Source organism: Siniperca chuatsi, linkage group LG22 (assembly GCF_020085105.1).
Source record: "Siniperca chuatsi isolate FFG_IHB_CAS linkage group LG22, ASM2008510v1, whole genome shotgun sequence".
Classification (NCBI taxonomy): domain Eukaryota; kingdom Metazoa; phylum Chordata; class Actinopteri; order Centrarchiformes; family Sinipercidae; genus Siniperca; species Siniperca chuatsi.
Window position 1 is genome coordinate 10756885 of NC_058063.1, and position 21986 is coordinate 10778870.

General features: G+C 40.4%; 1 protein-coding gene across 50 annotated transcripts in view; it reads right to left on the bottom strand.

Annotated features, from left to right (window-relative positions):
• LOC122870039 (receptor-type tyrosine-protein phosphatase delta-like) overlaps nucleotides 1–21986 on the bottom strand; it is a 149218-nt gene that overhangs the window by 15251 nt on the left and 111981 nt on the right. For 12 of the 50 annotated variants that reach the window (XM_044183643.1, XM_044183646.1, XM_044183642.1 and 9 more), the window contains 16 exons: nucleotides 21557–21862; nucleotides 20506–20699; nucleotides 20084–20110; nucleotides 19529–19646; nucleotides 18452–19039; nucleotides 17908–18008; nucleotides 17518–17774; nucleotides 16220–16313; nucleotides 14291–14500; nucleotides 13024–13184; nucleotides 10949–10960; nucleotides 9767–9879; nucleotides 7598–7639; nucleotides 6938–7035; nucleotides 3538–3661; nucleotides 238–413 (listed from right to left, as the gene is read on the bottom strand). In XM_044183643.1, coding sequence (XP_044039578.1) covers nucleotides 238–413; nucleotides 3538–3661; nucleotides 6938–7035; nucleotides 7598–7639; nucleotides 9767–9879; nucleotides 10949–10960; nucleotides 13024–13184; nucleotides 14291–14500; nucleotides 16220–16313; nucleotides 17518–17774; nucleotides 17908–18008; nucleotides 18452–19039; nucleotides 19529–19646; nucleotides 20084–20110; nucleotides 20506–20699; nucleotides 21557–21862 — 2621 coding nt within the window. The remainder of the gene's footprint in view (nucleotides 1–237; nucleotides 414–3537; nucleotides 3662–6937; nucleotides 7036–7597; nucleotides 7640–9766; nucleotides 9880–10948; nucleotides 10961–13023; nucleotides 13185–14290; nucleotides 14501–16219; nucleotides 16314–17517; nucleotides 17775–17907; nucleotides 18009–18451; nucleotides 19040–19528; nucleotides 19647–20083; nucleotides 20111–20505; nucleotides 20700–21556; nucleotides 21863–21986) is intronic. The other 38 variants (XM_044183645.1, XM_044183664.1, XM_044183660.1 and 35 more) reach the window with 20 other exon arrangements.

The window sequence follows — 21986 nt, forward strand, 5'->3', positions numbered from 1 at the left end:
GGTGAGCAGAGTTGGAGGAATCTATACTGCAAATGTTCATTGTCGTGTGAAAATCACTTATTTGCTCAGACTTCTAAATCAGTGTTTGTGTTAAGGCTATACATTCCAAAGCTAAAAACAAAACAAATGTTCCCATTCTTCTGGGCTTAACCCTGTCATTTCATTTGAATACAACTCGTTGGAAAGAGAGAGAGCCCTCCAGACAAATATGGCTGTATCTGTATTTCTGTCTCTTACCCTGGACCTCTCCTCCAGTTTGGTCATCATAACGATGATGGCACTCCTCTGCTCCCAGATCATCCTCCAGAATTCACCAAATGTCTCTGGCAGAGATCCCTGGGTGGCAATGTAGGCATTCTGCTTCCTGTAGCCGTCAATGTAGTTGGCATTGATATAGTCACTTCCAGGAATACCTAAAAAGAGACGACATGTGATTTGGGTTGTCAAGCTGAATTGCATAATAATTACATAAGTATTGCTTCATAAGAGGCACCAATGTGTTGCAGAGGACAGGAAAATTTAGACAGTGGGTGTTAGACAAACAAAGTTAACCATTTCAGATATTGCTTTTGTAGTCTAACACAATTCGGAAAATACAATAAATGTCACGAAATAGTGGTATTTGTTGCTTCTTAAGTTGGTCTAAGTCTTGATCCCCCCCCCCCTACAGTTATTTGAGGTAAAGTCAGATTCTCCCCCACATAAAGTTCAGATGACACCGCGTGTAGTATTAAATTGAAAAATAGCATAAAACAGTCACATTTGGAACCAGTGTTAACAGTCCATAAGGATTTGTATTTGCTATCGACAACACATTTAAATCCACAGTTTTTGTGTCCCTCTTCCATATCTGCAACTGACTTACAGATAAAGCTTGGTCTGTAAAAGTCTATCACCTCACATGGAGAAAAACAAACCAACAAAAAACTAGCAAAACAATTTCCCCCCTCCCCTCCTCACTCCTCTTTTCCTTTGCTTATATTAAATGAAAGGCACAGCAGCCTTTTCGAATCCAGGCGAGAGAGACAGAGCTGACAGCTAGTCAATGCTTTAGGACTGGCAGTTTAGGGACTTAGTGCACACATGGTCGACAAAGATAAGTCTCATCTGCATGGATGCCACGTATCAGAGAATCCCCTCACTCCAACTGCTTCCTTTTCCCCCATTCCCGCAGACTCCCTTTTACTCCCAGGTAACTTAATGAACAGAAAAAAATGAAAGAAAATGGAATATAAACACCCTCAAAAACCAACCCACATAATTTTTTTCAACTGTCCCCCGCCCTCTCTTTTGCTGTTGAAGTTGTCCAGCCAGGCGGCTGTTCATTTCCGTGATGGACAAGGGATAAATACAATCAAGCCCAGTGCGTTTTCAAATTGAAAAGAAAAAGCAAAAAGAGAGACATTACTGTGGTTTAATGAGAATGAAGCAAGTTGTTTAATGCACATTTGCAAATGGATTTTGCCTTTATGCTTTCTGTCACTCAGGATTTGTATAAATTCTACCATTTTCTGTCAATATGCTTATTGAGAAATAAACATTGCTACAGTTTGTTCAGTATTTGTTACTCATCATAGAAAAGCAAAGGAATCTCAAAGGAAATACAGAAAGATTTTAGGGCACAACGTTGTGATGAAGATGATGATTCTTAGTAGTAGTAGTATATTCATGTTAAAACATTGTGCATTTGCAAACAGATTTCCACACTCACACTTTCTCAGATTTCTACATTGTTCTACTACAGAACCGATTAATAAATTTGTCACATTCAATTTTGATTAGATTGTCTTAATACAGTAAACAACGTCTTTGTAGAACAGGAGGCCAATGACTTGAGTATAGCTCTTTTCATTGAATAAGAACAGACTTGTGACAGCTTCCACACTAAATATAGAACAGTGGAGAAAAGAGTGAGCTCTTACGTAACTTTAATGTGCCAAAAAGAACAAAGAACTGATGGAATTTGGAGGAAACATGGAATTTGCTAGGATCATGCTAACAAAAACGAATACATACTAAGTGAAATGAGAAACTACAATTTTAGCAAATGAAGAGTAGATAAAGTTTTAGGGCTTAACTTTAGTCCTTTAATCCTGCTAAGTGCATGTTTTGTATGGTCAGGCAACTTGGCAAGAGGTGGCTCGTCAGTCGTCAAAAGTAGAGCAAATTCAGTGATGTCACCACAATTAAGGTCCACAAATGTACTCGAGCATCAAAGCGCCTGTGTTCCAAAGATTCTGCTGATCCGTCCCCACATAAATAAAATCGGAAAGTACTGTAGCTGTCTTCAAATTCTGATGTCAAATCCCAAATCCCTTTTTATTCAAAGAACTCAATCAGAGTAAACAATAGACGCATTGCTTGCCAAAAGGCTTTGTTTAAGCTTTAGAAGGAAAAGAGGAAGTCCCTCATGTCCCCCTGGCTGAGAAATACTTGCTTGCTATAGCACAAAGGCTCCAATGTGGTTGTGCCGATGTGTTCATACGCCTGGCTAATGGAGTTCCATCAACACTCAAGCTGTGTGTTGTTTCAGAGAGACTACAAAAAGGGCTCTCTAAGTCTTTATCTATCTGTTTTTGTCACATTAGCCATTTACTTCTTTGTTTATTTTCCTTCGCCCTCCATGGAAGCAGCTCAATGGAAATGGTTAATTAATAGATGTGTGTGTATGTGCAATTGTGTTTAATCCAATAAACTGGTGAAGGAGCTAGCACTTAACTAGCTATTTCAAAATGGCCTTTCATTCATTAGAAGGTGTACTGTACAGTGCTACACATCTTTTAATGTGCCAAAGACTCTTACTGGACAGGTTCGCGATGGGCTCAAATGAAACTGTGAAAATACAAATTTGCCACTAACTAGCTGGAAGGTTGGGCCCTGATGTTCAGAGCACTTTAACCACATCTTAAGTGAGTCCTGTCCATGTAATGCTATTAGTGACGCCTTGTTGATCATGTCACTCTGGCCAGTGTAATCTCAGCACTTTATCTTGTGTGTTGCTGCGAATTTTGTTTGTCAAGTTCAACCAAGTAGCAAATGGGCAAACACATTTATGCCTTATTTTTGAACAATGCATACCCACAAACAAGTCATGTAATGTGTATTGCAAATTATAACATGCTACCCTGTGCACTTATCTTGCAGTGTACTCACTGTTCTGGTTTCAAGGTATAAATCATGCTCAAGAAACAGGCCATGGCTTCATAGAAAATGTATGCATTATAAAAGAATCACCTGACATCAAGTCAGAGAAATAGATGCTGGTAAAACTTGCTTGCATCTCTCACTATAGGTCATTGTTTATTCTGATTTGAACGCTTGCCTCAGCATTTTAAAGGAAAATTGGCTGTTTCTAAAGCCATCTCATTCTTTGCAAGCACCTGAGGCATGAAAGGAAGTAGTGTGACATGCTTGTGTAGGAATATATTTAAAAAGTAGAGTGTGGTTGCTCTCCTGAGGTCTAAAAGATACAGTTGCACTGACTGTTGGTAGAATCGATACAGTAGTTGGGAGGGAAGAAGTTCGTGGGCGGCATACCGTCAATAGCGGAGAGCAAAACTCTGGAATGGTCGTAGGCAATCACGTTGGCATATCTGTTCTTTGGTTTGTTGACCTCCAGGTTAGAGTGCTCCCATGTGAACTGCTGACCAGGGTCGATGGACTGTGAAGTAGAAGAAAATTTGTCGTTACAGTGGACTATTTTGCACTATATGAACATTTAACAGTAGTTCATTGCTAAGATTGAATTCGACTCTGTGGCAATTTCCCATGAGGTGTTCGTGCGAGATCAATATCATAAAGCTTCCTGAAATATGCCTTTCACCACAGAGCAACTGAAAATGAAAATCTGATCTATTGTAGTCTACTGATGTATAAATACATCTCTTTAAGAGTGCATACATAGTCTTGAATATCTTCAGACGTTTACCAGGCCCTTGTTTGCCAAGGCTATGAGGAAGGGAGTGTATAAAAGTGAAAGCTCTGATGAATTCAGACTAGTCTCCGATATGTCCTTTTTGTCCCTCAGTCTATTTTTGCACTTCTCTACACTGATTTTACATTTGGCTAAAAACATATTTTGTGTTAAAGGCATGCATAATATTGATTTGAGTGCTGCTGTTTGACCTCATGTATACAAAACAGAGATGAAGAAAAGTTGTAAAATTGATAATTGATATTGATAAAATATTGCTTCATCTCAATATGGAAGAGATGGTCTTAAATACATACTGTACATGCTGGCATACTATAATAAGCAGCCCACTTTCTACACAAACGTTGAAATGAAGTTGTGACCATGAAATATGTCATGTTCTTGATATAAAAGTACTAGAGGTTATTGAGTCCAAAGGAAATGATTGTTCTCTGACTGAAAGCTGATTTAGTTGATGAATAGTCTAACCCAGACTTTTTGTTCTTCTCCATTAATTTGTAGAAGTAGAATCTATTCTGGCCTCTGAGTATCTTGTTGAAAATTAGGTGTCAACAGACACTGGAATCTAAGTTGACACTTTTGGCCTGTAAATCTTAAATTAAAAGTGAAAGAGAGCATTTCGTGGATGGAAATTGGACTTAAAAGTGGATATTTCACTTTAAAGAACTATGTGAACTATGTATTGTCTTTGGCATGAAATAACCTATGTATAAATGATTAGATTTACAATAAGATACATTCTAAATTGGTCACAAAAGAAAAGCTTGTGTTCCATCGGCTTTCCTCATTTGATTTTTTAGGACTTTACGGCACATGCTAGAATACCACACCTGAGACTAGTTCAACAGAATTTGCTATCCAAGCCCTCTTTCAGCTTTGTAAAGCAGAGGTTGATAATGGTCCCTCATCACCGATAAATGAACTATAAAATATAATATCACAAAGGGAAAATACAAAGACATGAAAGATAGCATTCCATTTTACATTACTGGGAAAATATTGTGCTTGTGTTTTTAATGGCTACACACTACTTTTATGAGTTAATCTCCACTGAAAGTAGCAAACACCCAGTACAAGTACAATGGGACACATTGCACAACTAAGAGCCACATTACACACAGCCACACTGACCTTGCTTATAATCTAGATGGATCTGAATATGATCATACTTTAAATTATTTTCATTATTCTTTTTTAGACCAGTTTAACGGTTTAAGTTATGTTTAACAGTTTAAGTTATGGCAAACTTTATAATACTGCTATGGCCATGGAAGGAAATACATTAAGAGATATTCAAGAGCATATAAGCTCAATGTGAATACAATACGCTGAGTTCTTTATCTGCAGAAATCACCTAAAGCAGCAATATGTGGGGGACAAACCACTGGCTAAGCCTGATATTTTATCAAAATGTTGAAACAGTGGGCTGCAACATTGCTCATAATAAAAATCTTTATTTCATTGTGCTCGCAAAATTGCTTTCCACTGCTCTCGAATAAGAATTATGAAATTGGAATTCAATGTACTTAAGCTGCAATAATGATTGGGCAGCTTGGCAGCCACCCATATGGTGAGGCAGAACCCTCAGAGAGAAATGGGTAGAGGAAAGGGTGATCGTTCCTATCTCACACAATGCCCCTGAAAGGACCCTTTTCAGGCTCCATGAGTATTCTGTAAACAGAAGTTCATCTACAATGCAGAGCCAATATGAAGGAAACATTTACATTGTCTGACTGCAGCCCATCAGTTTTTGAGGGCACGTACAATTTAAGGACTTATACGTTTGAAGGTCTAATCACACGATACATAAATATAACCATCACCTTTGCTCTGTGATGCATTTTTATTCTGATAGTGGCCACACATTCCGGAGTGAGACTTCAACTGTAGCCTTTGAAATCTCCAGTCTAGTAGGACATTAGTCACTCCCATCAGCTAAGCAGTAAAGCATTAGGTTTCTCAAGAATAAGCAATACTGAATATCCTTCTTATATAGTATACAATATGTACAGTATGTTGTTTGCTCTATCCAACACATTCGTAGTGCTGCCTCTAGGCGCTGATAGCAGCACCTCAGACTTTTAGTCCTATTATTTTAATTGGTTGCTTATATTATTTCACATGGGTAAAATGTCATCAACTGAGCAGGTAACATTAACGGGAATAAATCATTTGCTGAAGTGATGAAATTAAACAGCACTGGCATTGTAAACCAGGTTGGGTGCAACTTCATTTACATGTGCTGTTTGTAGTGTTTTAGCACTCTTCGCCATATGGATATCCAGTATAATCACAGTATTTTCATTAACAAACACTGATTTCACCTTTTAAATAGTACATATGATGTCATTCAGATATGCTTTCTCTGTGCAGGTTTTTTGGTATGTTGTGGCTGTCACAATAACATTTTTAACTTGGTTTTCACAGCAGACATTTTTGACTTGTCATAGCAGGAAAAGCACACGTGTTACTAATAACATTAATGACGGCCTCTTTTCCATTTAAGTGTCTCAGTAAGTCATGTCAGCGAGCCAGCAGGCACAATCACAGGGCTCTGGAAGTGGAAATGGAATGCAGCGATTATTAATGTTATTAATTACACCTGTGCGTTTCCTGCTATGACATGTCAAAATGCCTGCCGTGAAAAAGGCATACCGACTGATTTTAGATCTCTGAATTAGTCTGGTGAAGATATTCCTCATGAAAGTATTTCCTAACCCCCCCTATTGGGCAGTCATCCACCAAAGCCAGTTGATACATTGTTGACATGCTTGAACTGCTGTGTGGTTGGCACGGGTATGCAATGATAGGATTAAGGTTTCCAGGAAAATATCATTAAATGCAAGACATTAAATAATGACAGTAATTGTAATCACAGTTTGTGAGCACCTGATGCATGCTCCTATATAATACTAGACATTATGTATTATGTATTGTTGTCTTTATGTCACAGTACTCTTGGTATGACATTTAACTGCTAAATCAACATTTGCTGACACTTACCTCATATTCCTGTGAAAACTTGAGGTTGTCGTTGGCTTTCAGGCGCTCCTGATGATCTGCCAGGTCCATAATTGGGATTGGAGGGTGGCTAGCCATACCTGTCAATCAGATGGAATGAAGGTCAGTCACCAGTCTTGTAAGAGGGCATCACCCAAGCACAAGCCAATGGTGAATCATTAGATAAGCAGCATGTGTGTTTAACAGAGGGAATGGAAGAGTGGATCTTGTTAGGCTAGTTTGTTCACTCAAAGCAGTGGCCATGCTCATAGAGCGAATATGGACACAGAAGCCAATGAGAAGTCATCGAGCACACTTGCCCCACTGGGACTCTCCCTATTGAGAGAGAAGAACGTTATTCACACAGAAAGCTGCTGTGGATAGTTAGCATGAAAGTAAGACACAGACACAAACATCCCAAAAAACAAAGAAACAAAGAAACATTCAAAATGTTAGGCCAGATGTTGACGTCTGCTTTGAGTGATGACATGTCATGTCATTTCAAACTCCGCCTCCTGTGATGACATAGCATTAACACCAGATGGATTAGATGGGGGTGAGAATACAAGACTAGGCAGAAAAAAAGGAAAAGAAGGGAATTAAAGCTAAAAAAAAAAAAAAAAAAATCAAATCATGTCAAATGCATAATCGAGACCAACTAACTTGACAAATGGAGGTTACTGGTGTGACTGGGCGCACCTGAACCTGTGGAGGAAACGGCGGTGTAATTAAAGACATTGCAGATGTCAATGTGATGACTATTTTCTTCACAAACAGAAGGTAGAAATCAAAATGTGATAAGTAGTTGAATGATTATGTGTATTCTAAATGGGACATTCATTAGTAACATAGAAATCATGCTAGAAGCTTGGCTACGCCACAATGCTTATTTCATAGAAATAAGAAAAAACGTATAGGAATGAAAATCCTAGTACCACAAACCAAAGTCAAGCAACCATAGGATACTATTTGACATTCATTTTAACCTGAGGATGCTGACATGGTGATATACTATTTGCATAGCCTGCAGCATAAAGTTTCAGCCTGCAGTTAAATTCACTTGACTTTGACAATGTAGAATTGACATTGTTGAATATGGGTGGTAGTCGAGGTATATGTCATCAGCATATTTAAGAGCTTAGATGTAGGGAAACAATCAAAAGTGTAGGGTTTGAACTATATTGATGTTCACTAAGACACCTTTTCATGCACAATCCAGCCTGTGGCCAAAGATCCACAACTTCACAATTCAGGTGCCATTTTGACACACCAGTTGGGTGACAGTCTCTCTCTCTTTCTCTCTCTATCCCACATCGAGGTGATGTTTCATTTTGGTTACTGGCACAAGTGGACATTAGCTAATGGAAGCTGTGCCTCGTTTTCCCACCCACTCTCACGTCTCTCTGAAAGACGGCGAAGAGTGTTTCTATTGCAGCCTTGCTACTCAAAATCCATTTTCACCACTGGGGGACAATGAAAGTACCATTTCCAACATGCCGTCGCTCAAACATCAAGCATCCTTAAGATGAAAATGTCCATTGAGGAGTAAAGAGGTGAAAGAAAGGGGAGCGAGAGTACGGGAGAGAGGTGGTCTAATGTAGAAGCGCTTCAGGACTTGAGAGAAAGTGGTCACGTGGTGGGAAAAAAAAATGCTTGGTCCGTTTTGAGCCGCAAGAGAGCCAAGATACCAGCTCTCAGAAAGGCTGTTGGGTTGGGGGGGGAGAATAGTGGGAGGATAGTTGAGATCATTCTGGGCCAAAAGGAAAAATACCCCTCTAATGGTCCTAACATCATTGAAGAGCTTTCATCAATATTCATACCGGTAATCTTTTTTTCAAAAATGAGCCTGCAGGGATCATTCATCCTCCTTTCATACTAGCAGACCTGAAAAATATGGCTTTGATATTACAACAGTATTGGCAGTCTCTGAACACCTGTCCCAAAGCAGTTGGTGTCGGAGGAACTCAAATGGCAGTTAAGTGTGTCTCTCTCGGTCAGGACGGGGGCAAAGATGCGTACCTCCTTTCCAGGTGATAAATGGACTGTGACTCTCATCGTTCCCCCCAGGCGAGAAACGGCCACATGACTGAGGCCAAGGCATGACCACTGACCACCACAAACCTTGGCACTAAAGGTCAGAGCGAGTAAACACCAGTGTTTACAGATTGTCACCACTTTTCCTTCGCTATCCATTGACTCACATACAAAATGGAGCACAGGGCCATGACACATTTTGTATTTCCCTCACCTTCCACCAGTGTTTACAGATTGTCACCACTTTTCCTTCGCTATCCATTGACTCACATACAAAATGGAGCACAGGGCCATGACACATTTTGTATTTCCCTCACCTTCCACAATGCTGCATCCTATGACTTCTAGCAGTAGGACACCATCCAAGCAGGTCTGTACTATTCTGAGTAAGCATGACAAGTCTTGATGACCTGGATAATGCAGGTGCAGAGGAAGACGACAGCTGCCATGAAACTGTCAAGCTTGCATTTCAAATGTCTCCAGGGAGGAAACTGTCAGTTTTGACCCTCTGTGCCTTCTCTGAGCACCTGTCCACTGTCTGCCTGCATACTGCTCACTTGTTTAGCGCCAATCTCACTGCAAAGATGATGCATACTTTTTAAGACGTTATGGTTTCATGTTTCAGCGTCAGCAGTGGTTGCAAATGAACAGACAATGGATGATATAAGCTAATATGTGAATATACATTATTCCTTTAAGCAAGCAATCAGTAGCATTGGCATCCCTTTTCACAATGCATACAGTTGTAAATTCACAGCGAATGAAATGGACGTCACTGGCTTCATTTGGCATACGTACCAGGCGTTTGGAAGTTGAGACGTCGAAGCTCAACAGGGTCAGTGGGATGATGTAGTGGCATTTCCTTGCTGTTGGGGAGACTGCCTTTCCTAGCTTCAGATTCTGCTCTTTTTCTGCAGAAGAAACAGCAAATTGTAATTATTTTTGATTAACTATTTTTTTGGTGCACCAAACTCTTACTGTATAACCGCAAAGCTTGCCTTGTGGTCTAATAAATACTGCAGGCAAATATGTAATTAAGGAGGTGACAGGACTACATTCTTACAGTACAGAAGGCTACAGGGGGTGGACTAAATAACATCATCACTTCACAGTATAATGCAATCCAATACAATAGCCCTTAGCCATTAAATACAGGCTTTAGTGAAGCCTAATGTTCACTTTTCAACGATGGTGTCAGATAGGGTGCTAATTCAACTCTTTAGTAATTTTGAAGCTGTAGTTAGGGGTGGTGTTTAGATTGCATTATATTGTAACCTGATCCTGTTAATGTATTTTTTTTTAAAAACTCACTCAAAAAAAACCCTACACGCTTCACAAAGGTATCATTTACTACATGGCTATTGTACTGGATTCTGTTATGTTGTAGAGCATTCTTATTTGTTCCACTCCCTTTTATTTTAGGTTTATTTTTCAGTATTTTGAATGCAAGTTTTAAGATTTATATTTGTAGAGAGTCTGTGATGTTTGATCTCTTTCACATCTTTTTTCGTGTACAACATTGACACCTCTGACACAAGATGCCGTATGAATCAAGTGTCAGTTTCATAGAGGGCAATGCGGTTTGTTCATTCAAGAATCAATACAAAATTGGTCACTGACATGGATCACATGTTTCGTAGGAGGTTACTAGTAATTACAACATATGTATAACGGAAAGGTAATATGGTGGATATTTTAACATTATGAATTTCAAGTTAGTAGGAATAGTCAAAGGAAAAGTGCCTTTATTTCCCAATAATTGCCTGCTGACAGCGGCCATAGAAATGTTTAATTGCTAATAGTAAGTAACATGTTTAACATACTGTATGTTCATTTTGATTAAGCACATAGCATTATTTCACGAATGACATCCTCCAGTGGGCGACCAATTTCTATGTGTTTAGATAAAATAAGTACAGTCTAGGGAGAAAAAAGGGTTTAAAGGGAATTAGTTTTCCTCGACTTCTTTCTCACTCTTACCTGTCTGGTTTGCTGCTCCATTGGTCAGCAAGAAAAGAAATATCGACACAACATTAGGTGGTAAGACCTTTGGCTTTATATAATGGAGAATTCCAGAAACTTTAGAATAAGCGAATGACTGACTGACTGAATAAGAGACAAACGATACCAATCATATCTTTGCTTTGCGTGCAAGATTAGTGATGCTTCACTTCAGAGATTATGCTCAATTATGCAGCCTTGGGGCTCTTTGTTTCAAATACTACAGTTTCCCAGGTGCATCCAAGATTTGTACATTGTATCTCCGCTATTTCAAGCAGTTTCAGCTGATTGCTTCTTATTCAACCATAAAAGTCATCTCTTGACTCCTAATTGCTGTGTCTGTCTTTTCCTGCAAATAAGCCTACCACTGTTGCATTTATTAAAATCAAGAACTATGCATATTCAAGATTTATCCATGTGGTATTATTAAATCTTAATTTTGAATGAATGTGTATAAATTAAGCATTTAATTTTTTAAACCTTTTTATTTAAAAAAAATATACCAGAATCTATTGGTCTGGTAGCTGACATGATTTGACTTCAATTATTCTACGTGTAGGTGTACAATTTACTCTGATTTATGTTTCTCTCTGAAGCTGCACATTGTTATCCCCATGTCCTTTCCCAGAGCTCAACATAACATGGTTGTTGCCCTTGGTTTTGCACAAGAGAAGCACTCTGTCACATAAAAATTGATCTTGACAAGAGAAATACCTCCTGGTTATGCACCGAATGTTCCCTAACGTGGCGGTGACACTGGCTTAGTAATCGATGTGTAAATCTGCCTGCCACAAATGGAAACTCTGAAGCCCCCCACACACACGATCTTTGTTCACTTTCAATTCACCTTTGTATAATCCAAACCAAAACTTGATATGAATGGAATCCAAGGACAAAAAGGTGTAAGAGAGAGCCAGAATAAAGCTATACGCATAAACCTCTTGCATTACACTACTATGTATTTTTTGTCTTCAGTATTGGTGCTGTTACTGATTATAGCTTGTGCTGACTCTTCACTTACTAATCTTACCTTGCCAAAATTACTTCTTGAGTAATACTTCTTAGGGCTGAGCATTTGATTGAACGAACTCTGCAGAAAAATGTGCCTTATGTAAAAGGTGCGAAGAGACGAGATAGTGAAGGACGGGAAAAAATCTGTGTGTGGACGCATGCATGTCAGATATGTGCCATGTGTGTCTCCTGGCAAAGCAGGAGGCTAGCATAAGGTCAGAGTCGGGATCTAGAGCTACTCTCTTGTGGAATGGGTAGTAGTAAAAGGGGGAGGGGTTGGGGGTGGCTGGGATGCTTGCCCAGGCCCCAGGGCCTCTCTAAAGCTGCACACACATGCAGTGACATGCAGCAGATAGTCAAAGCTCTCCCTTCCTACGCTTGACGGATGAGCAGTGACAGCACAAGGTCTCGCTACCACTAGGGGGTTTCAGACAAAAAAGGTTTGTTTTGATTCGGTGTGAAAAAGCACTACTGCATGTGTTTTCTGCTGTTTAACGTGTTTGGAGTGTGCATGTAGCGGGATAGTAGGATGTGTCTGATTAACTTTCAGTCAACGCACGCGTCCGTGTGGAGGAATGTGGGCGTCTGCATTTGATGGCAGTTTTGGTAGCTATAAGCTCGGATTTACTCATCTGAGATTTAGAGTGTGTGTGTGCTACTGAGAGTGGGGGTCATGGATAGTCTTAAGATCAATGCGCCTCAGGCTTTACGTTAAAATCTTACATTTAGTGCATTAGAATGTGCTAATTAAAGATTTGTGCGTGGTAGTGTGTTCATGTCATGAATGTTAAATATTAAATGTCCATACATAAATATTGAGTAACTATACATGAATTTTAAATGCACAGATATAAGTAATAATGTGTATGTAGTGCATGTTTTGCGTTTAATGTGTGCCAGTATTAACGGTACAGTATTTATGTTAACTCTTAAGGTAGTTGTATTCGCATTTGGATTCCTGTGCATTTGCTTCACTTGGTGGGAAAAATTATGATTTTTTATTTTCAGAATTCTGTGTGCAGATTATCATTTAATATCCTCACCTTTTGTAGAGGAGGATGGCAATGACGATGCATATGATGAAGACAACAGCTAGCACAGGGCCCACCACCCAGATGAGGCCTTCTTCCTCATCAATGATCGGCTGGGGGTCGATGTCGGCTGACACAACTGGGTCGGAGTAGGGGCTCGTGGCATACATGATCTGAGCCAGGGAAAAGCAAACCACTGATTAAACTTCTACCCTTCTAAACTTGATTTCCTTTCCAACCACCATATATGCCTCTTCTACATATTGGACCTCATCCTGCTCCTTATTCCATAATTTTATCTATCATCTGGTGATTTTGAAAGATATTTTCTTGCCAATGTATCACCATTGTTCCTTTAGACATAGACATACCAAAGTTACATCCAGAACTGAATGCTGAGGGATAAAGTAGATCCAGACTTATTTGATGAGCTCAAGATATTCAAAGCACTACTGCAGGACTTCAATTAATTTACAGAGCATATCTAACTAGACTCTGACAAAGACAGCATGACCAACAATACAAATTAAAAGCCAATTCAAAGTTTTGCTGCGTAATTTCTGCTAAGCTGCAGTTTGACCAATCAAAATTATCTTCAATATCTCTCCTATACAGGAGCCTTGATTGAACTACTTCACAGTCTAAGAGGAGATAAAAAAAATGGTCTTGTGGGAAGAAAATATATGCTTCAGTGGGCAAATGAGATTTCCCTCCGTCCGTCATTATCGTTTTTGCTCTACCTGAACTCAGGGTTAGCGGAGAGAGTGCGAGGCAGCACTATAGACCCTGCAGCTCATCAAATCCATCATCACGCCTGCAACTGCCTAATCATGCGGCTTTCTGGTCTTCCATCCAGATAGACACATGCGCACATAGACACTTGCTGCAGCAGTGGAGATAAGGTGGACCACACGTAGGACGCAATTAAAGAGGAGCCCTGTTATCGAGGTATTCTCGCGATCAGCTAAGGTCTTAAGGGGTTTCTCTCCCCCAAAGCAGCAAGGGTCAGCTTCTTGGGCTAGCTGCAGCTTTACATTTTTAAGTCAAGGGCTCAGAGTAACACATCTGACCAGAAGCAAACTCCGACCCTCCGCCAAGATGCAGTGGATTTAACCCTCTCGGTCTACAACATGTACACTTTATAGCACAAAGAACATGAGATCACTAGCACGGGATAACCCAGTGGCTAGCAAGCTCGTTTCTGAAGCTGAAGTCAAGTATAATATGTGAGACATATGGATCAAACTGAGAGAATACATGTGTGAGGAAGCAGACTTACATTTTCAGACATCTCCAGAACAGCAAGCACAAAGAAGATGTACTCCTGGCCATTCTGGAGTTGCTTGTTTTCAAAGTCCCCGTAGATCTTGCCATCTCCCAGGGTGAACTCTTTAGGCATGTCTTTGAAGTAGGCAGCGATGTAGGCTTTGGGTTCTGCCTGCCTCCGGAACCGAAGGCCTCTGCTCGTTCGGTTTATCTCCTTCAGCAACTACAGCGAGGAGTATCAAGCACAGTTGATAACACATAGGGACACGTTCCAGCACACACATGAAAACACATCTACTCAAACCAAATCTGTTTATCTTGATTTTTCTTCTGATTGCTGTGCTGAAAATGCTGATTGCAATAGGCAGAGCATTACAGAAAAGATCAATGACTTATTTCATGTGGGTTTTTTTTTTTTTTTGCTACAAAAGATTGTGAAATTAAAAGATTGTGTGGATTTCCAGCATATAAAACAGTTGAGGATTATCCACCAGCATCAAACAGTAAAAAAAAAAGAAAAGAAAAAAAAAAGACTGAATTAATTTACAATTTACATAGCTCAATTTTTTTTATCAGAAACATTTTTGCTTGAAATGGCTAGATGTAGACAAGTAGAATCTGGGGAGAATTTTTGATGGCTCTGATTAAAAGTGTACAGTTGTAGTGTGTTTTCCAATTCATTTTTTCATAAATATGAATTAAAGATATGTAAAGTGAGAAGAAATTACAATATGTATCAACAAATGGCTTCAAACTACATTTCTCAAAGTTTAACAAATTATATATTTTTTTAAATAAAAAAAAACTGTCATTGGCAGGGATTATCCGTGTGTGTGTGTGTGGGGGGGTCACTCTGCGCTCTGTGTGCACCTGTCATTCACATTAGAGTGTGTGCGCCCTTGTGTGTGCTCTGTTTTGGCTGTGGGGCTGTTGGTGCTGCCCGATAATGTCTTCAATCATCTCTCCTGTCAACACGCCTAAATCTAGCTGCCCTTGGGAAAAGTTGTGAAAAGGTGAGTGCCAATATTGACAAACAAATAAATTCTGACAGAGGGGCGACTTTTGGGCAATCGGTCAAGGCTACAGACATGGGCCTGTAGGCATGAGCTGTAAAGCCAATGCCAGATGAGACATGGTCTGTTTTCTTTTAGCCTCCTAGACACGTGATATATTGTGTTGTTTATACAATAGGAATAAATATTTTAAAAACTCGCCATTTCAAAATAAGCTTTAATTTGCCAGAGGATTTGATTCACAAATATGAATCCTTGTCAGAATTTCAAATTGTTGTAACCTGAAGGGGAATAACTTCTGCGGTATAGGCTGCACTGAATGTGTAGAACCATTAGCTTTCAATGTTTGACACTGCATCTGAAGGAATACCAGAAATATAATCACAGCTTGCAATACATAGTGAAACAAACTTTCATTGCTTACACATTTAATCATGCCTGCAATGCACAGAAGCTCCTGAACTATCTCCACTGGCTAAATATAAAAGTTGTCAAGTGTTTTGTGCATACGCAGTAGCCTAGCTTTGCCTGGAATGAGAAGAGACATGAAGGCCTGATGCAGCTCTTCAGGTAATTACCACAGACACAAAGAGGAGGAGGAGGAGGTGGGGATGGGGGTTGAGGTTTGCAGTGCACTTGATGGCTACTTCATGTTCTCATTTCCATATGAACAGGGCTCTCTGCAGCTATTTGCGTCAATCAGCGAGACTCATCTCCTGTTCCTCCTGCCCTCTTAACTGCCTCAACTTATTTTTTACAGTTTTGAGAAAAGAAATGTGTGTTATGCGCACACAGTTATGTGGGCCATATTAAGAAGCTGAGTACAATAACTGGATAATAGAAAAATAACTGGAATTTTACATGTCGTACTTTTACTTTTCTTTCCTGGTAACCTGAGTCATTAGAACCAGCTCATCCTTTAAACCTACCTCTTCCAAATTCATCTCATCAGGATTTTCCCAGGGTTTGAAAAACTTGCCAGTGCGCTGCTTCTTCAGAGGTACTACCACAATGTAATATCCCCTGGAAAATAAAATGTAAAGCACAGTATATAAATATTCTAGACAAGGTCAAAGATCACTTGCCACTTTTCAAAAGACACAAGTTCACCAGAACTTCCTAGAGAAACAAAACCCTGAATGACAGCTGAACAAATACGGCATTGCCCACCATGTCAACCTCTACTGAGAGGGTAGTCTGCTTATCGGAAACTGATGAAAAAATATGCATAATCATGCCATTAGCAAATTATGCAATTTTTTTTATCACTTGATTAGGACCAGTTTACTTTTTTATATTTAATTTAAGCATGTTCAGAGACGTCAGGCAATGCAGTTACACCTCACTGAGGCCCCCCGTAGGCTAATTAGGAGACCTCTGTGAACGCAGAAAAGATACAGATTAAAGGGATTTTCTTCCCTTCATCAGGGTGGCAAGAGAGATAACGGCCTCTGCCAGAGTTTTCTGGGCTTCCTGGTTAGGCACTGCACTAGCTAGCGTTAGCCAGGAAGGCAGTGTGGCAGGCTAATGGGAACCTAATTAGCTTAAGCTCTGGCATGGGAGACGGTGGGCCAAGTGCATCCAGCAAGATCAAAAAACCCAAGATGGGTTTGAAGCGTCAGTCTACAATGGGATGTGCTCCTTGGCCTTCTGACAACCCTGGGCTTTGTTGAAAGGCTATAAGAGATTTTATAGGGCTTAGAGGAGTGAGCTTAAATGAGTCGGGCTGCTTCAGTCGGTAATGACTGAGGTGAAGTGGATATTACACTGAAATGTAGGGATGAATATAAATGACTGTTTGGGAAGAATTACCCCTGACATGTCAGCTGTCAAGTTAACTTGCTTATTTCCATTCACAATGCATCAGTAAGAAATAATAATCAGTACTATGGACATTAGTAGTGGACAGACAAAGTTCCACTGCACCATAGTGATGTCACATATCCAACAAAAGAGCCATTTTGTCAAATCATATTATGCTTGATGCAAGTTGGCAATTACATGTATTAGATAGTCAGAGTTGCCTCAGACGGCACTCCAGGTCAATGCATCGACTCGGGGGTAATTTTGAGACAAGATTCGGTTTGTTAAAGTTTACAACCTGCCATGCTATTATGACGCAGCTGGGGGAAAAAAGTGCATTGATTTGACTGACAAAATGAGTCGACATGGGGGGCAGCCCTAATTACCAGCAATTAGAACCTTTAGTTTGATCATCTCTACTCACCTTACTCTCTCAGATGTCTGCACTGATGGTAGCTCCACAGTCACCATACCGTCTGAGTTGGTCTTGCCAATTAGGTAGGGTTTGGTGCGGAGGATGTCTGGGGCTGTCATGGTGGACACACGATGCTGCAGACCTCCGGCACTGTTGCCACGATTGGTCAGGAGGAAGGAGTACTGTGTCTCAGGTTGGAGACCCGTGATTAGCTTCTGCGTTAGCTTCCCATCCACCTCCACACTCTGCCCATTATCGTAGAGGATCTGCATGCGAAGGAGTTGATGTTTCATGTAGACACTGAAGTCTTGGTTGTGGTGAACTGAATCATGTTTTGTGTCATAGCAATGTGTAGAGTAACTCAATGCATATGATAATATATATCTAGGCAGTGCTCACAGTGAAAGGTTGCGCTGGGTTGTAGGTGTCTGGGATTTCCCAGGTCAGCAACACTGATGTCTTCATGGCAGCTTTCACGTGAAAATTTTTTGCAAACACTGCTAAAAGAAAGGGGGAGCAGGTGATTTAGACTCAAAATATCCTTTTTTATATATCTGTTTACACCAATGGTCCCACACCAGTGCTTACCTGAAAATGTCTCCTTCAAAACCAGGCTGAAATCAGTACTACACTGAACTCAACACTGTCCTCTTACCTTCTTACCAACACCAACTCTTAAATTAATGACTGACTTTTGCTTGACTGACAAGACACAAAGAGACATACATACTTACTCCATGTAAGTTTCTTAAATCATTCTTAGATTAGGGAGACTAAGGGTAGGACAATATGTTAATACCAAAGTCCTCTGGTTGATTCCATACTTTTTCAACTTCTGCCATTTGAGGCTTTCAGAGGAAGCTGCTGTGGTTGGAAAGGGCTGCGCAGGGAAAGGTTGATTTCAAAAAGGAAAGGGCTAAAAGGGTTCAGGGACTGGTCCTACCTTGATCCAAAGGCTGTGTCCTGAATTGGACACTTGGGCTATATGGACCAGAGCCCTTGCTGGTGAAGGCACACATTTTAATATCATAAGTGGTATCTGCCTTAAGGCCATCCAGGATGACTGTTGATTCCGGGGCGGTGATGAAGAGTTCGGAGGGACTGCGTGGGCTGTTTATGTCCTTATACTGCAGAGCATATTTCACTATTTGGCCGTTTCGCTCTGCCAGCAAAACAGGTTGCCAGCTAACCTGAATGGTTGAGGTGGTGGCACCCTCTGCTGTAATGCTCTGAGGGTAGCCGCTTGGGACATCCTCATTTGTGGTGACTTCTTTGACTGTCTCTTCACCAAAGCCCACCTTGTTGCGCGCTGAAAGGCGGAAAGTGTATGAGGCTCCCTTATGGATCTCTTTGGTAGTGTAGTGGTTCTCTCGCTCAGGGAACTCAATGACAGTCAGCGGATCCACGTCTTTGCGGCCAAAACGGAGGCGATAGCCTTGCAGGGGACCATGGGTTAATGCTGGGGGATGCCACTGGAGGAGAGCTGTGCCCATGTTGGTTGTACTGACCATTAGCCGAGGTTTATCAGGAACTAAGATAGTACCAATGGAGAAAGGGACAACTTATTATAATTATGGAGAACCATGTTTCCATCTTATTTTTAGTAGACAGGCATTCAGTATCAGTTGATCTACTATGTGTCTGTATGTTATTCTGTCTGTGTGTACAACTTAGTACTTTTACTGTGGCGTAACACTGTCAAAAGAGATGCGTAAAAGAGCTGAACTTGGGTCCCTTTTTTTCTTGTCTTTCTTTCACTCTCTATATTTTCCATTATTTTTCTAAGTGCCTTCAGCATTGCCGTGTCACACCAGTGGGTAAGAGTTATTGCACTAAATGAGACAGCAATTAGCTGCATTCACACTTTACACGCTTGATGACAAGAATATTTGCCTGGTGCTTTTTTTTCTTGTTGGCTACACTTTGACAGCTTTACAGGGCAGAAATGCAGTTTTATATGAAAATCTAATATATTAGCAGAGAACCAAAGGAGATTTGTCAGCAGTGGTGGTTTTGTTACCTGCGCCAGTGGTGGTGATCAGTTTGGGCTTGCTGCGTGCACCATCACCCTTTGTCGTATAGGCTGCCACAGTAACTGAATATGTAGTCTCAGCCTGCAGCTCTGTGATGATCATTTCCTGTAAAGATGCAGGACTTTAGTTGCAGGACACTCACTGGCTAATTTGCAGATATAAACATATAGAGACATAAAAGTGTGATGTGATTTCAGCATAATCATCACAAAGGATACAACAGACACATTCTCTCAACATATATTTAAACTTGAGGCATGCTTCAGTGGAAAAGGATAGTGTTGATAAGCTTTGGTAAATAACTTGGCAAAGAGTGTGTTTCTTTGGTGTGTAACAATAGCTGTCAGTAAACACAGAATTCAAACCTTTAATGTCAGTTTTGCCAGTGCAGTTTTTAAAGTAAATATCATAAAGAATAGCGCTCAAGCTAATGTTTAAAACCAGGTCTTGAACTCCTAATGCACAAAAGACACATGCCATTCATGCAGAGGATGACAACAGGGGAAAACAAGACTGGAATTTTGTCAAGTTTAACTACTCACATGTTCAGTTGAATCATCATATTCCCACTGATTACAATATAAGAATATGGAGAGAAAAGAGACAACAAATGAGGCCAGGTACAGACACTAATCACTAGTGAGAACATATAAATACAGTTTGTCTGCAACCATTAAATAAATTTGTTTGTTGATGAAAAATAATTATAGTAAAAGTAGCAATACCAATATATAGACTTGTGCAGATAAATATGTGCCCAATTTCTGCATCCAGTAGACTTGTAATTAGTGACGAGTTAAATAGTCACTACTTTACTGAGTTCAGTTATTGATATGACATGATGAAAATTAGCTTTTTTCCACTCCAAATAAAATACTTTGCTGTAGCGCATGTAAAGGTGAGAGAGAGAAAGCGATACTATGTGCCTGAGAGATGAGGTGGCTGGCTGACGAGGGTATTGTACCTGGGCATCATCAATCAGGATGTCCTTGATGACTGGCTGTCCTGTGGGCTCCCCATTAACCATCCTGACATAGTGCACCTGGTACCCTCGGATCTGACCGTGCTGCTTCGTGGGCATCGGTGAACGCCAGATCACTTTAATTGATGAGGAGTTGACAGCCTCCACCTCAACTTTACGAGGTGGCCCACTAGGAACTGGAGGAACACCATGGGATAGAAGAAAAAAGGTCAAAATTATAGAGAACCCCTTCACCCTCTTTTTTTAATCTTGCCCAAAAGCTGGAGCGCAAAATGCTGCAGTGACAAAAAAAATCACAAAAGTGCAGCAAACTGCAACAAGCACTGCATGACATCAATATTTCAACAATGGTAAGGGGAAAAAACAACAGCAAAAACAGGTCTGACAACTGACCTAATCTTGAAACATTAAAAATGGGTAGAGTGGATTTTTAAAACATGGAATAAAAATGTGTTTTGCCAAAATAGAAAAGTGGAGCCAAAGGGCGGCTTCAAGTGTTTCAAATGCTTGAAGCACTACAAGAATTTTGGCTATGGAGCAAGGAAAAAAATGAATAAAAAATGATTATCACATGAGGAGAGAAAAAATATTATATAATATAAAAAAATGGCCTTCAAAAAACTTCTTCCACCTTTTGTTATTCCCACTGTCCAGAACTTGTCCTTTTGCCAAGTTCCTAAAAAAGTTATATAAAAATGCTGTTTCAAGTTTCAAAAATGACAGTTGGGACTGGAAGTTGGAGGCCTGCAGCTGAAAATGCCATACCATGTGTTGAAATTGAGCAGCGTAGGGGGGAAAAAAGCCAAAAAAAGGTGCTTTCGCAAAGTGAGTCACTGTTTGTTTAGGTAAAAAAGTGCATAGTCCAAAATGGGGCTAAAAGTATCAAGTGGCAACAGTCGTATTAGAAGCAGGCAGAGGGGGTAGAGAAGAAGAGGGAATTGTAGATATAGGCGAGGTTGTTAGTATTTGACGGGGTAGGTTAAGAGGGGTAGACTGGATTTGTAGCTGGGGCTTTGTTTTAGCGAACACATACCATCCTCCTCTGTGCGGATGAGCTCTGGCAGGCTTTCCGGTCCTGCTCCGACATCTGTATGAGCAGTGACCGTCACGCGGTACTCTGTCCATTTTTCCAAGTTTTCCAAAAGGTACTGGGAGCTTTCAGGAGGAATGCTGGAGATCTGACGAGTAGTAGTATCCTCCCCTTCAGTCGCAGCATATTGGATGGTGTATTGCGTTATGATCCCATTTTGTAATTCCATTGGGGGTGGCCGCCAACTTACCAGGATGTTAGTGGAGCTGGGGCTATAGCCCTTGACTTCCTGAGGTGGGCCCGAGGGTTCTGGTTGGTGGGTTGGATTTGGTGCAGGGTTTTTTTTTTTTTTTTTGGTCAGGCCGTTCATTGAGTTGGATTTTTGTTTTAAAGGAGTTTTGGTTTTGATCGGGGTGATGATGGTAGAATTGAC